The sequence below is a fragment of the Oncorhynchus masou genome, chromosome 16 (genome assembly GCF_036934945.1).
Source record: "Oncorhynchus masou masou isolate Uvic2021 chromosome 16, UVic_Omas_1.1, whole genome shotgun sequence".
NCBI lineage: Eukaryota > Metazoa > Chordata > Actinopteri > Salmoniformes > Salmonidae > Oncorhynchus > Oncorhynchus masou.
The window spans coordinates 27,599,172-27,613,556 of record NC_088227.1 but is presented as its reverse complement, the minus strand read 5'-3'; the positions used below and the strand labels follow the sequence as shown (position 1 = coordinate 27,613,556).

The 14,385-nt window shown below is 43.2% G+C and overlaps 2 protein-coding genes and 1 non-coding gene across 3 annotated transcripts; 1 reads left to right on the top strand and 2 right to left on the bottom strand.

The window, feature by feature from the left end:
* The first annotated feature begins 396 nt into the window (after positions 1-396).
* acat2 (acetyl-CoA acetyltransferase 2) lies at positions 397-5,659 on the top strand. The gene is made up of 9 exons (XM_064991375.1): positions 397-595; positions 1,284-1,418; positions 2,730-2,911; positions 3,066-3,183; positions 3,738-3,881; positions 4,099-4,221; positions 4,461-4,615; positions 4,714-4,824; positions 4,909-5,659. Exons 1-9 carry the CDS (start codon positions 547-549, stop codon positions 5,077-5,079), a joined length of 1,188 nt encoding a protein of 395 aa, XP_064847447.1. The 5' UTR covers positions 397-546; the 3' UTR covers positions 5,080-5,659.
* Positions 5,660-5,736: 77 nt separating this feature from the next.
* tcp1 (t-complex 1) lies at positions 5,737-14,089 on the bottom strand. Its single transcript, XM_064991374.1, has 12 exons — positions 13,960-14,089; positions 13,143-13,228; positions 12,907-13,035; positions 12,429-12,526; positions 11,115-11,225; positions 9,000-9,181; positions 8,326-8,452; positions 7,815-7,990; positions 7,515-7,638; positions 7,170-7,362; positions 6,776-6,939; positions 5,737-6,165 (listed from the first exon to the last, which is right to left on the bottom strand). The coding sequence occupies exons 1-12, from the start codon at positions 14,030-14,032 to the stop codon at positions 5,952-5,954; spliced, it is 1,677 nt and encodes a 558-aa protein (XP_064847446.1). The 5' UTR covers positions 14,033-14,089; the 3' UTR covers positions 5,737-5,951.
* On the bottom strand, positions 13,386-13,524 carry LOC135558036 (small nucleolar RNA SNORA29). The gene has a single exon (XR_010458298.1). It is a non-coding gene; the product is annotated as a small nucleolar RNA SNORA29 (small nucleolar RNA).
* Positions 14,090-14,385: the final 296 nt, after the last annotated feature.

Below are 14,385 nucleotides of genomic sequence, written 5' to 3'. Positions count from 1 at the left end.
AGCAAAGAGAAAAATGTGCAGTTTTTTAGCTATTCTAAAAAAATGTCATGTGGCTGGGATTTTTGCATTTTCAAAACAGATGTTCTGCTATTCTACACATTTTGCCATGAGGCTGAGAGAAAATGTTGCAGTTTTATAGCTAATTTCCTGTAATTCGAATTTGTTTTTCCATGGTTTATGACGTGAGCATATGCTATCTGGGGAAAGCAATGTCTGTCTACACCATGCTGGCATCAGGGGGTGTGTGGTACGCCATTGATGTCAGCATGGTGTACAGACTGAGCTCCAGTCAGACATTGCTTCACAGCCTGTGTGGCTGCCAAAATCATGTCTGAAGTCCTCCTAGCCATTGGGTGGTGCTTTCGTCAAATATCTGTCCCTGCTACTGCCAGGGATCTTCGTGCTGGTTTCCCAAGGAGGATCTCTTTTGTCATTCAAATGAATCAACATGCTTGAGTCCATTTACAAGTTCAGTGTTTCAGACAGATAGCAAGCCGGCCACTCTAACACGGAAGACATCTGAAGATTTACCAGCTAGCTGTCAATATGAACACTGAGTCTGTTGTCATCGTTTCTGCTGCAAGGACCCCCATTGGTAAATAAGTTCTGAATCTGTCTGATTCCACACTAAGGCAATATTTTTCAACATAGCTGGCTACCTGTATCAATAAGAATTGCCTGTATGTATATTTATTTGTTGCATTTCCTTATCACACGAGATTGGTTTTGTAGCGATGCTGACGTTCCTTGAACGATCGTGCACATTTTTCCAGTCCTGGTTTTGACAATGTTCTTATTTGTTCAACAACATGTTTTAATGTTTTTGAACCTATGAATTGAACAGACCATTACTGTCGTTCATTGTCGCGAGCTACCTCCTGACCAGGATTTTCAATGGTTCGCTTATGCTGAACCTTGATTGGTTGCCCCACCCTCTGCCCAGATTCTCGAAACAGCGATTGGCTGTTGGTCATAGTACCATGGACCCGCAGCTACAGTATTGGCGATAGGCTGGAGATCAAACCGAATGGGGTTGGGCGTATTTTAGTTGGACGGTGTCTTTGCAACCTTTAATCAATCAATACATTTGTTGATGATAATGTCTGTTATCTTGTTGTCTGATGTAATGCAGTGGGAGAGTGCTGTCACACCATGGAATCAGTACTAATGGCCAAGTGCATTTCTCAAAACCCAGCTACCCGTTATAAAGCAATCAATGCCCTGCTCTTTTTGTGGATACTGAATATAACGTTATTTCTCAACTTTATTCTTCTGTTTCACAGGGTCTTTCAATGGTTCTCTGTCAACCGTGCCCCTCCAAGATCTGTGCTCTGTGGTGATCAAGGATGTCCTGAAGAGAGCCAACCTTAAACCTGAGGTGGTGTCTGAGGTCATCATGGGGCACGTTCTGACAGCAGGTAAAGACCATCTGGAACGGAACCCAGTCTGTTTATTATAGCTGTTTATCAGCGCTGATCTGCTAGCTACTTAGTTAATAGTTCCATGTGGCTCAGTTGGTAGAGCATGGTGCTTGCAACACCAGGGTTGTGGGTTTGATTGCCACAGGGGACCAGTATGATAAAGTTCAAAAATGTATGCTCTCACTACTGTAAATTGCTCTGGATTAGAGTGTCTCCTAAATGACAAATTTAAGTGCAGTGGTTCCCAACCTTTTTCGGTTACTGACCACCAATGGATTTTTGCACTGCCCGGAGTTCCCCTAAAGTATCCCCTCATGTGCATCTTCAACATGGCCCCTGTGGATGGGTCGAGTACCCCCAGGGGTTCTAAACTCAGCAAAAAAAGGAACTTCCCTTTATCAGGACCCTGTCTTTCAAATATAATTTGTACAAATTCAAATAACTTCACAGATCTTCATTGTAAAGTGTTTAAACACTGTTTCCCATGCTTGTTCAATGAACCATAACCAATGAATGAACATGCACCTGTGGAACGGTCATTAAGACACTAACAGCTTACAGACAGTAGGCAACTAAAGGTCAGTTATGTAAACTTAGGACACTAAAGAGGCCTTACTACTGACTCTGAAAAACACCAAAAGAAAGATTCCCAGGGTCCCTGCTCATCTGTGTGAACGTTCCTTAGGCGTGCTGCAAGGAGGCATGAGGACTGCAGATGTGGCCTGGGCAATAAATTGCAATGTCCATACTGTGAGACGCCTAAGACAGGAATGTCAGTGTTCTGCCAATGGCCAACGAAGAGCCCGGATCTCAATCCCATTGATTGGGTGAGGGCTAGGGCCATTCCCCACAGAAATGTCCGGGAACTTGCAGGTGCCTTGGTGGAAGAGTGAGGTAACATCTCACAGCAAGAACTGGCAAATCTGGTGCAGTCCATGAGGAGGATATGCACTGCAGTACTTAATGCAGCTGGTGGCCACACCAGATACTGACTGTTACTTTTGATTTTGACCCACACTTTGTTCAGGGACACATTATTCAATTTACGTTAGTCTATCTGTGGAACTTGTTCAGTTTATGTCTCAGTTGTTGAATCATGTTATGTTCATACACATATTTACATGTTAAGTTTGCTGAAAATAAACACAGTTGACAGTGAGATGACGTTTCTTTTTTTGCTGAGTTTCGTACCCCTGGTTGGGAACCACTGAACTAGTGTACGAGCCATTCTAAGCCTCTGATCTCTCTCTTGCAATCATTCACTTCTCACGCTCCCAATCCTTTCCTCTAATCTCCTCCCCTCCCCAGGTCATGGGCAGAACCCAGCTCGTCAGGCCAGTGTTGCGGCAGGTATCCCCTACCCAGTGCCTGCCTGGAGCTGCCAGATGGTGTGTGGATCTGGGCTGAAGGCAGTGTGTCTGGGCGTTCAGTCCATCCAGACTGGAGAGTCAACCGTGGTGGTGGCTGGAGGCATGGAGAGCATGAGCCGGGTAAGATGGAGGGAGAAGGAGGGATATGAGAGATGATGGAGAGAAGGCGAGAGAGGAAGGGGGGTGTAAGTGAGAGAAAGATGGGGTGAAATCAATACCATTCTACCAAATGTCCCCATTAATCGGCAATTACTCTTTCCCCTTTGACCCCCAGGCTCCCCACACAGTGCAGATGCGGGCTGGAGTAAAGATGGGCGACACCACCATGCAGGATTCTATCATCGCTGATGGACTGACTGATGCTTTCCACTGCTACCACATGGGCATCACAGGTCCGAGGACCAGAGTTAAGAGTTATTGCTATCAATGTGTAATGGGAGATTCCAGGTGAAACAAAAGGAGAGCAGTCGCTGATAATATTAATCACATATCAATCCGGTTGCACCAAAGCAGAGAAAATGTCTAGCTGGCCTTTTGGAGACAGGCCCTTTATATTCTAATCAGACGGCACCAAGTGTTACCTAAACACCAGCCGAGAGGCTTGTAGGAAGTCAAAACACATTGATGTTGTTAGCTGCTACAGAATCAGTGTTTCACAGAATCGGTGTCCTCGGGTCCTTGTACCTCCTGTTTGGCATCAATCACTATCAACAGATATGAATTTAATTCATGGTCTAGTGACCATCAACCTGTGTCACAAACAGAACACTGGAAATCAGGTGTATTACAGAAACGAAAATATGCTAAACATTGTGTTAATGACTCTTAACTGAATATGAACTTTATTCATCTTACACAATGTAACTGATATTTTTCAGTTTAATAAGGAGGAACATTGGGGTGTCTTAATCCAGTAGGGAATATTGTCTTCATTTTCTGGATGTAGCTGAGAATGTGGCTAAGCAGTGGGGTGTGAGTCGCGAGGCTCAGGACCAGTTTGCCGTCCAATCCCAGAACAGGACCGAGGCTGCCCAGAAAGCAGGACATTTCGATCAGGAGATTGTTCCGGTCATGGTGCCGTCCAGAAAAGGCAAGGAATTTGTTGTGCTGGTTTATGAACCCCGAGACCTCAAGTGTGCTCAAATCACTTACGGCTGGGTGCATGACCCAATGGTTCTTATATCGCTAACCACCATTCCTTAGAAGTGAATTAGATGACCAACACCTATTATTTCTCTGCTTAATTAAATGATTATTACGAATGTAGATGTTTCGTTAACTATATTGTAACATTCCGCTCTCCTCAGGCCCAGTGGAGGTGAAAGCAGATGAGTTTCCTCGCCATGGCAGCAACATGGAAGCCATGACTAAACTCAGGCCCTGCTTCCTAAAGGACGGCAGCGGCACCGTCACCCCCGGCAACGCGTCAGGTACGCAGGGGGCACTCATCCTTGACGCACTGTGATGTCACTGAACTCTCTCAACTCAATTATCCTTTGGAAGGTTACCAGTTGACCATTCCAATTACATTATGTCTGCTGTTTCTCCTGGCATAGTGATCTAGATTCTACATGGTCATGACCTTGACATATTTCAGTTGGGATACAGAGTTGCATACCGCCAAACGTTTTTTTTAATGTGTTATATTAATTGCCATGTATTCCCTCAGGTATAAATGATGGAGCTGCAGCAACTGTTCTAATGAGCCAATCAGAAGCTCAGAAGCGAGGCCTCAAGCCAATGGCCAGAATCACCTCCTGGGCTCAAGCCGGCCTTGACCCGGCAATCATGGGAACTGGGCCTATCCCAGCCATCAGGAAAGCGGTGAGAACCAATCAGCAAATGTTCCGATGTGTATAACTCTAGAATGACTAGTGTATAATCCTTTTCATTTGAAAGAATGTTCACTGATTCTTTACCAGGTTGCAAAGGCCGGTTGGCAGCTGGATCAAGTGGACCTGTTTGAGATAAATGAAGCGTTCGCTGCCCAGTCCATCGCTGTAGTGAAAGAGCTTGGACTCAACCCAGATAAGGTAACTTGATGAACCATTATTTCAACACTATTGTTTGGGGCAAACAGTTGAATTCTACATCTTTGGTCTCTCTCCCCTATACAGGTGAATGTGACTGGAGGTGCCATCTCCCTGGGACACCCCATAGGCATGTCTGGCTGCCGGGTTCTGGTGACCCTACTGCACGCGCTCCAGAGGACTGGGGGTCAGAGGGGTGTGGCTTCTCTCTGCATTGGGGGAGGGATGGGCATTGCCATGTGTGTAGAAAGGGTGTGACTAAATACAAGTACACCGATGCTGCATTCAGGATCACCTTATTGGGCTTAAGGGGAACGTTTAGAATGCTTTATTACACACCTTGTTACAGCAAGAGTGGTGGTTATTTGATTGGTAATTAATTTGTCACGGTGCTGAAAATTATGTAATTAGGTGAAGAAAGCAGCAACGGTCTCGTGGACCATCCAATACTGGTCTTTCATTTTCCATAGCTTCTAAACCTTATACGTTCCAATACATATGCTAATTTCTTTGCCTGTGTGAACCTAGTCATTGGGCAACATATGCTAGTCTTTTTTCCATCAGCAAATAACTATCAACTGCTAAACAAAGGTTTACATGACTGGACTTGTTCACACCCAACCTAATGAGAATGCAGCCTTCCTATTTGTCCTGTTCTCTCATGGAATTACAGCAATGTACCTTAATGCTCTATGAACTGTAGAACGTGGTTTAAGACAGCAGCCTTCCTTAAATATACAAGTGCCCAAACACGGCGTAATCTTGCAGTATCCTGTTGTAGGTATGAATGTACTGTTTATTACCTGTCCACTTTCCAATACAGAATAGATGAACTGAACTTGTGCTTTTTCAAAATGATGTAGTTTGATTTGCTATGACAACTACATGTTTGTTTTATAATAATACAGACCAGAATAATCCAGCAGGGTTTATTTGTGTCCAACAGAATCAGTTACATTTCCCAGATTACAGGTTACCACATGGGAACAAGCAGAGTGCACAACCTATGACGGAACAGCCAAGAGCTTGTATGTATAAATACAGAGACAAAGCCAAGCGGACCAGAACCACATTTGGGATCTAAGAAACCCAGGGCAGATTCCAGAACCAGTTACAGGATACAGGAATGTCTACCCGTCCATCTGTCCTGATGCAACGGCGTCTTGGTACGAAGGCCCACCCTCCTTCTGGTCTGGGAACAACTTGATGAGGTCATCGATACGGAGGATAGTGATGGCGGCCTCTGTGGCAAACTTGAGGCTCTTGGTCTTCACCATGGTGGGCTCGTACACACCAGCCTGCTTGTTGTCCCTGGGTTTACCATTCACCAGGTCCAGACCAATCCTTTAGGGGAGAAGATAACTTCAAATGAGAAACACATCACAGCCACACCAATGTAGAGCTGGGCTCTCCAACTCCGTTCCTGGAGAGCTACCAACCCTAATCTAATGCAACAGACTAATAATGAGCTGGTTGATAATCTGAATCAGGTTAGTTCCAACTGGGGTTGGAACAAAAGCCTTCAGGAGGGTAGCTCTCCAGGAAGAGGTTTTGAAAGCTGGGATGCAGAGCTACTGCATTGTAAACTGCTGGCACTTCTACAACTGAAGCTCATTGGGTTCACAACATGTTAAGCTGTGATGAACTGACACCGAAGCAGAATACACAAACCATTGTGACATTAAAAATGTCCAGGCCAGAGTAGTGGCATTACAGCTCAGGGGAAAACTGCAGTCTCCACTCTGGGCCAGCATTCTTTCTCCCACGCGTATCACTGCATACACCACTGATCAGGTATAGCAGCAAATTTAAAATGGGAATGTTATGCATCCTTGTAGTAAAACTTGACCAAACAAGTCTCAAGCTCAATGACGTCTAAAAAAAAATAACATTACATAATGGCATCAACACACACGCATGTTGAAATTCATATCTAGTGACGTAGCACACTGACCATTTGAGGTTTTTGCGTTCAGGGTTGACCTGGGCCTCGTTGTGGAAGGCTCGGAGCTTTGCGACCAGGTCAGTGGAGTCCTGAGCAGCGTTCACAGCCAGGGTCTTGGGAATGACCAGGAGGGAACGGGCAAACTCTGCTATGGCCAGCTGCTCACGAGAACCCTGGGAATGGACAAGACATTCACAGATCACACAAAACAATATCCCCCCCAATCATTTAGGACACTTCACATCTTTAATTCGGTTTAAAAAAATGGAAAACAAAATGTATTGTTTCCATATGGGAAAACCCATGAAACTTGATGGGTTTCAAAAGCAACAATACCTCTGATCCCATCTAAACAATCAGGACAGAAATAAAGAAGCAGTGATTCCCAGGTGTATTTCTTTACCATACTAGTGGCATAGTTCTCCAGGTAGATGGACAGGGCTGCCTCCACAGCACCACCTCCTGGTACAACAGACTTGGACTCCAGCACCCTCTTAACCACACACAGAGCATCATGCAGGGACCGTTCCATCTCATCACACATGAAGTCATTGGCCCCACGCAGGATGATGGAGGCGCAGGTACGGGCCTTGGTACTAAGAGAAGGGAGGAGAAAAGGAAAAGATGGAGAAGTGAATAGTAACAGGGGATAGAGAGAAAAGAATGTTACAAATAAATGTGCTAAAGCAAAACATTGGTAAAGATAAGTAAGAAGTGATGAGAATAAGACTTCAGTTCCTATTCTTACTTCTTGACCAGGATGAGCTCATCGTCACACACACGCTCCTGCACCACCTCCTCACAGTGGCCCAACATGGCTGTCTCAAATGTCTCCTCTCCCTCCAGGTTAGACAGGGATGGGCAGATGGTGGCTGAGGGACAAAAAACAACAACTCAATTCTGGGTAACAAGCTAACTGGAAACAAACATGGTTGCTTTCAGAAAATAGTTTCAATCACTCACTGAAAAAGAGAAAACAGTTTCAGAACTTGTGTTGACCTGAATGGTTATGACATTTATCAAAAGGTAAACAAAACCTGTAGCTTACCTCCTGTTGCCTTGGCGATGCGTTTGAGGTCCCGCTTGAGGACCCTCCTGATAGCCATGGCTCCCACGTCCACAAAGTACTTGAGGCACATGTCATCGATGCCCCCAGTTGTCAGGATGACGTTAGCACCAGACGCCAGAATCTTCTGAATCCTCTCTTTGGTGATGTCAGACTCCCTGGAACAGCAAAATCAACATGAAGACATTGTGTGTCTCTTGTACAAACCCTGTGTACGTCTCTCAACAAGCCATGATGACATGAACAAATCACCCTGTCTTTAGAAAATAACTGTTGTCCAGCCCAAAGTAGTCGTATTACAGCTCAGGGAAGAGCTGCAGCCTGAACTCGGGGGCAGAATTATTTCTCCCACGCGTATCACTGCTAACACCACTGAACAAGTATAGCAGCAAATTTAAATGGGAATAGTCTTACGTTGTCATGCATGTGGCAAGGCTTGATTTAAAACAGTAGGTCTCGTACAAATAGCCTCTGTTTGACATGTCCAACGTACCTCTGTCTGATCTGGTCTAGTTTCTCTGGGTCATTGATTAGGACCTGGACTCCCATCTTCATCTTGGTCTTCTGCAGGCTGAAGTCCAGACACGCCACCTTGGCGTTGGTCAAACGCTTCACCATGCCTACAGGGGAACCAGACCCAGTCATCACGCCATTGAACAACAGAGAATCTTAACCCTGGTCAAGATAAACCTGACCCCACACAATTACTGATTCCCCTTGCTGATCAGGGAATGTTAAATGTACAAATGGAAATCTATTTTACAAAGAGCAAACCTGCCTGACAGAGAATGAGGAATCATGTCAGCTGCTCTATTCATGACATTTCTATCTGTAATATTAACCTACTAGTGTCCCAAGCCAGGATTAACCTATACAATAAAAATTAATTAACACAAAATCTTTATCATATAGATCTGCCTAACAAGCAAATCTAGTCATGGTGGCATGTGTGGCCAGAAAAATAGTGCCACGGCTCATACAAGAAGCACCGCAACCATTACTTTTCAAAGCCAGCTTTCTGTCTCCCACGCGTATCACTGCGTACGCAACAAGAACAAGCATAGCAGCAAATTTAAATGGGAGTCTCAATTGCATCAGATGGTCATTTCATGGTTGCACTGTTACGGAACTGGCGCAGTCACCATCAACAAAGTTTCACACATGTACCTTGAGACCCTACAGTGCAATTGAGTGCGTATCCATTGACAAGATAGCTCTCCTTCTGGCTGCGTCCGTGGGCTTTGAGCACGTTAACGGAGTTGATGGGGTACCTCGCCACACCCTTCTGATCCACAAACTTCACTGCCAGAGTAGCGTCCACCACCATGTTGGCAAAGAAATCTGCATCACTGAGGCGGTCAGCGGTCAAGGATTCAAGCTTTTCTATAGGACGGAAGTAGGATTTCACAGCTTTCAATGGTAGTTCCTGCCGAACTACATTGCAGACGCATGCCAAATCCAACAAACCCTGGATAGGTTAACATATCAGCTAACCACATATATAGCAATCTGATGCATGACTACACAGTTGATGAAATGGCATGCAACCATTGGTTGATGCAATGCTTAGGCATCTAGTCTGCCTGAAACTCTACCAAAGCTACCAGGACGTGACGCCCAAGACACCTTTCATTAGAAATAAAATAAATAGTTACATGTCGCAAAATAATTTGGGATGGTATTAGTCGATACTTTGACTCCAACTATCAATTTGTAAGTCAGCTGTACCTGCGCCAAACGGTTAAAAAATAAAAATCCTATAGCTTGCTCATCATCCTTTTAAAACTACAATATGTAACTTTTCAGGTAACCTGACCAAATGCATAGAAACGCAAGTTATAAATCTGTCACTCATTGAAAGCAAGTCCAAGAAGCGGTAGATCTGTTCCATGTGGGCCATTTCTAAGCTTCCCGTTCTTAAGTTTAGTTTTTGCATACCAGCTTCAAACAATATTTTTGGTTATGAAAAATACATTTCACAGCAGTTTAGATAATAAAATTATTCTCTACACTTGATTGTCATCACAGAAACTGTAATTAGGGATAACACACACACACGACAAAACACATTGTGAATAGACTTGATATGGGTAGCTTCCAGCTTTAATTGTAGGCCAAATTTCCTTGCCAGCTTACAGCTGAAGCAAACATCAATTCCCTACCCTAGTACTTTGTGATATGCTAACTAATGCAAAAAATGCTGATTTCAAAGCAGACTGTCACCAAAAATGTTATCAATTCACGTAGTCTCCCTCGCCACTAAAACCCATTCACAGTCTGGTTTCCACTAGATTCCATAGCCAAATTCTGCCTCATGAATAAAGTCACATTTCTTAGAGACAGCACACACTTTCATAAGAGATTGAATCTTTAAAAAACATTCTTAGCAATTCCCAATAAAATAAGTCCTGAATGGAAGGGATTGTTTGTCATCTGTAGCCCCATGAAATCAACTAAAACAAGCTCAATTACTCAATGCATACACACACACCCCTATTGCATTAACCTGTATTGTGAATAGAGTTGATTTACCCAGTTAATCAAGAGATTTACCATTCAAATACATTACCGTTGTAATTAATGCATACATGGCTGCCTAAAAAGTGAAAAAACAATTCCCAACTGCAATGATATCGAACTCAGACAACCAATGACTGAACAGAGCAATAGCTGAACAGAGCAATAGCCAAGTCGATCTGTCTGGATCAAGTGCCATTCTGTGAATAGTTAATACAAAAAAAGGTGGTATCGTTTTGGGATCAAATAGTGATACTAAACCTGGTATCGAAGTCAAAAATGTGGGATCATGAGAGTAAACCAACATGTTTCCTGCACTTATTTTCATGACTGATAAAAACTTATTTTATGCTCTCGTCTCTTCAGCCAACACACTGTTTGGAATACAAATCGTGAGAATTGCAATACATATCATATCCGCATCCAAATATCGTGATAACATCTTATGAGCAATTCCCAGCCATACTTATGTGATCCTTTAAAGCAAATGACAGATATACAGTGAGATAATGTCAAGAGTGTACAAAGCTGTCAAGGCAACGAGTGGCTACTTTGAAGAATATCAACTACATTTTGATTTGTTTAACACTTTTTTTGGTTACTATATGATTCCATGTGTGTTATTTCATAGTTTGGATGTCTTCAATAGTATTCTACAATGTAGAATAGTAAAAAAAAAAAAAAGTAGGTGCCCAAACTTTTGACTGGTACTGTGTATGGGAAGGGGAGGTTTCAGGTTAGTCAGTGTGCAGGAAGAAAGGATACACTCCGATAATCTTGGAGGACATGGAGGTCTTGGCTGCGTTGACCAGACACTCCCTTCCCAGGTCATCTGTTGCGATGGTCAGGTTCTCATTGATGTAGCGTACTGCCTCCCTGGTGGGAATAAAATATATTTTAACCTTTACGGGAGCGGTGTGTCCGTAGCGCTAGGTAGCCAACGTGCGCTAATGTGATTAGCATAACATAAGTAACAAGAACATTTCCCAGGACATAGACATGTCTTATGAGGGTAGAAAGCTTAATTCTTGTTAATCTAAACGCACTGTCAAAATTACCGTAGCTATTACAGTGAAAAATTAATGTTGTTGTTTGAGGAGAGTGCACAAAAACCTATCACGTCACCTGGTTTGATACATTCACCTCTGAAGGTAAATAATGTACTTACATTCAGTCATCCTGAGGGTCCCATAGATAAAATGTAGCATAGTTTTGTTTGATAAAATCAATTTTTATATTCAAATGTAGGACCTGGGTTCTACAGTTTGAACCCCTCCTGTGATACAACATTTTGAACAGCAATGCAATGGTTCATTGGATCAGTCTAAAACGGATGCCACCTAGTGGCCAAAATATAAAACGCACATAGACTCCTAAGTGATATTATGGCCTTGCTCTTCCATTTAAAAGATGAAGAAAAAAATAATATGATCTCACATGTTTTTCTTCTTCTTTGTATTATCTTTTACCAGATGTGTTATATTCTTCTACACTCGTTTCACATTTCCACAAACTTCAAAGTGTTCAATTTCAAATGGTATCAAGAATATGCATATTCTTGCTTCAGGCCCTGAACTACAGGCAGTTAGATGAGTGTCATCTTTGGCAGATTTAAAAAATAATAATTTTAAGGGCCCAATCCTTAAATTAAGAGCTCCGTTTACAGAACCAGGAATTTCACAGTTCAGTCTTGTAGTGGAGAACTTTCAGAAGATTAGAATCAAACAGATCTGTCAATAGCAACAAATGCTCTTCCGCTATCCACAGAAACACCGCTCTCGTTAACCCCCAATTTGTTTACACATTAGTGCTACAATTGCTAGCTACAGTTGTGTATTATTGAAGATGATCTTATTGAAAGAAACCAGAGGTGACTCATTCCAAACAACCACTAGAGTTAATTTATGCTTTGGTTGACACATTCATTCTGGAGACTGGTAACAGGCAACAGAAAGTCAAACAACCCTGTCCTTGTAAACAAAGTAATGAACCAGGAGTGGAGGGGAAAAGCATCTCAAAAGGCTGATAATATGCAAAATAATGGTGTGGAAATTGGATAGACTGTGGCATGATTCTTACTTGCAGGCCAGGCGGTATCCACTGATGACTGAAGTTGGATGGATCTTCTGCTTCACCAGTTCATCTGCGCTCTTCAGCAGCTCTGCTGCAATGATCACCTTTAAAACAAAGGAAAGAACAATACGAATAAGCCAGGGAAGATTATTTAATGAATATGAATCACACACATATATATATAAATATATGTGTATTAATGTGCCGTTATTTCATATAGAGGTGGCGGAATGGAGGCCGTCCAACCCCTTCAGACAATGACGGACAGTCTCTCTATCCCGTTAGCATAGCCGAACATCGGTAGAGCAGATGAGCGGTACTAAAAACAGGAAGCAGGTCATTTGAACCATGAGTGTGACTATGCAGGTTCAGGCCAACCTCCACCAAATTATGTTTACTTGATCAAATTGAAATCTTTCGGGTAGGAATATATCAGACAACCTTTCCCTTGACCTTTGTTCTGAGCAGCTGTTGAAGTACTCACCACTGAAGTTGTCCCATCCCCAACCTCCTTGTCTTGCAGCTCAGCCAGTTCACACAGCACCTTGGCTGCTGGGTGCTCCACCTCCAGCAGCTTCAGGATGGTAGCCCCATCGTTGGTGATAGTCACGTCCTAAACATTAGAGCATTTGTAAGAACTTCTTCCGTCAATCTGAATGGTACACAAGCCATATCCAATGAGAATGACGGCGGTGACTATAATTGGCCACAAGTATTTACCCCGATGTCATCCACCAACATCTTGTCCAGCCCGACCGGGCCAAGGGAACTCTTGACGATGTTGGCAATGGATGATGCGGCCATGACTGCAGAAGAAACGTGGGCACACAATCAAAGCTGATTCCCTTGTCACAAAAAGTACCGTTACACTAGCTGTATTAGCTAGTTAACTATTACAAATAACTACCAACAATTAAGTTCACCAGTCTAGAAACAATAGCACAATTCTCGAAACTGTTCAAACTGAAATTGTTCCGTCAGTTCTATTAGGAGGGGTGGACGAAGCCAGCCGCTCCGTCAAGACAATGACAGTGTTCTCTCTCCCCCATCAGCATAGCCGTTCATTCTGGGATGGATGAATGAACGGTACTAAAATGGGAAACGCCTAGGAACTCTTTTTTGGGGAAAAAAATCATGTTGCGCACAGGGATAGGTAGCTGATAGCGTTAGCGACTCCCTAACGCCAATGACATATGCGTATTAGTAAGCCAACGTTAGCTAGCTAATATAGCAACTTAGCAAGCCTAACTGGCACGGATTAGCTATAATATACTGTTAGATAATGTAGCTAATATTGATTTATTATACAGCTTTTTATACTAATGTGGGCAACACAATATGCTTAGGTAGCTAGTTGATTAACATGATATCTTGCAAATTTAAGAAAAGGGAGGCGAAACGACGCATTTTTTTCCCCCGCACGTGCTGCGGAGTGCTAGTTAGCTAACCATTGAACTCCGTCCGCCACTCTCCCGCAGACACCGATTAAAACACAAATGGCATAAACTGCGACCCAAGAGATAACAACATAGCTCACCATTTTGAGAACGAACGGACTCGCCGGTCGTTCTCGTGCCGAACACGTTTAACGCTCCATCCATTAACGACATCTTGGACAAGCTAAAGAGACAGAAGAAAGGAAACGAAGTAATGAACTATGGGTAAACCGGTGGGGAACCAGGGCTTCTGGGTAAAGATTAAGAACCGAGAATAGACGAGAACATTCCAGAAGATTAAACTTTAAAACAATAATGGCATCGGACAAAAATAATTTTCATTACGAATCCAATGTATGCGTAAGACTGTATATAGCGATATACATTTATCACTTTTTATTCAACTGCTATATGATGAAATACATTTCCCAGCATTCAAAGATCCTTGTTCCTTTTTGTGGCTGTCTTGTTCATGGTCGGCGGGTGCCCTCTACTGGTTGGCTGTGTATATGACACTCACTTTGGAC

Coding starts and splice junctions, on each gene's coding strand:
- acat2 (XM_064991375.1), top strand. CDS start 547: ATGAACACTGAGTCTGTTGTCATCGTTTCTGCTGCAAGGACCCCCATT. Junction 3,184..3,737: donor CTACCACATGGGCATCACAG/GTCCGAGGACCA, acceptor TTCTGGATGTAG/CTGAGAATGTGGCTAAGCAG. Junction 4,222..4,460: donor CACCCCCGGCAACGCGTCAG/GTACGCAGGGGG, acceptor GTATTCCCTCAG/GTATAAATGATGGAGCTGCA.
- tcp1 (XM_064991374.1), bottom strand. CDS start 14,032: ATGTCGTTAATGGATGGAGCGTTAAACGTGTTCGGCACGAGAACGACC. Junction 9,182..11,114: donor TCCTCCAAGATTATCGGAGT/GTATCCTTTCTT, acceptor TGACCGCCTCAG/TGATGCAGATTTCTTTGCCA. Junction 6,940..7,169: donor AGAACTATGCCACTAGTATG/GTAAAGAAATAC, acceptor GTCCATTCCCAG/GGTTCTCGTGAGCAGCTGGC.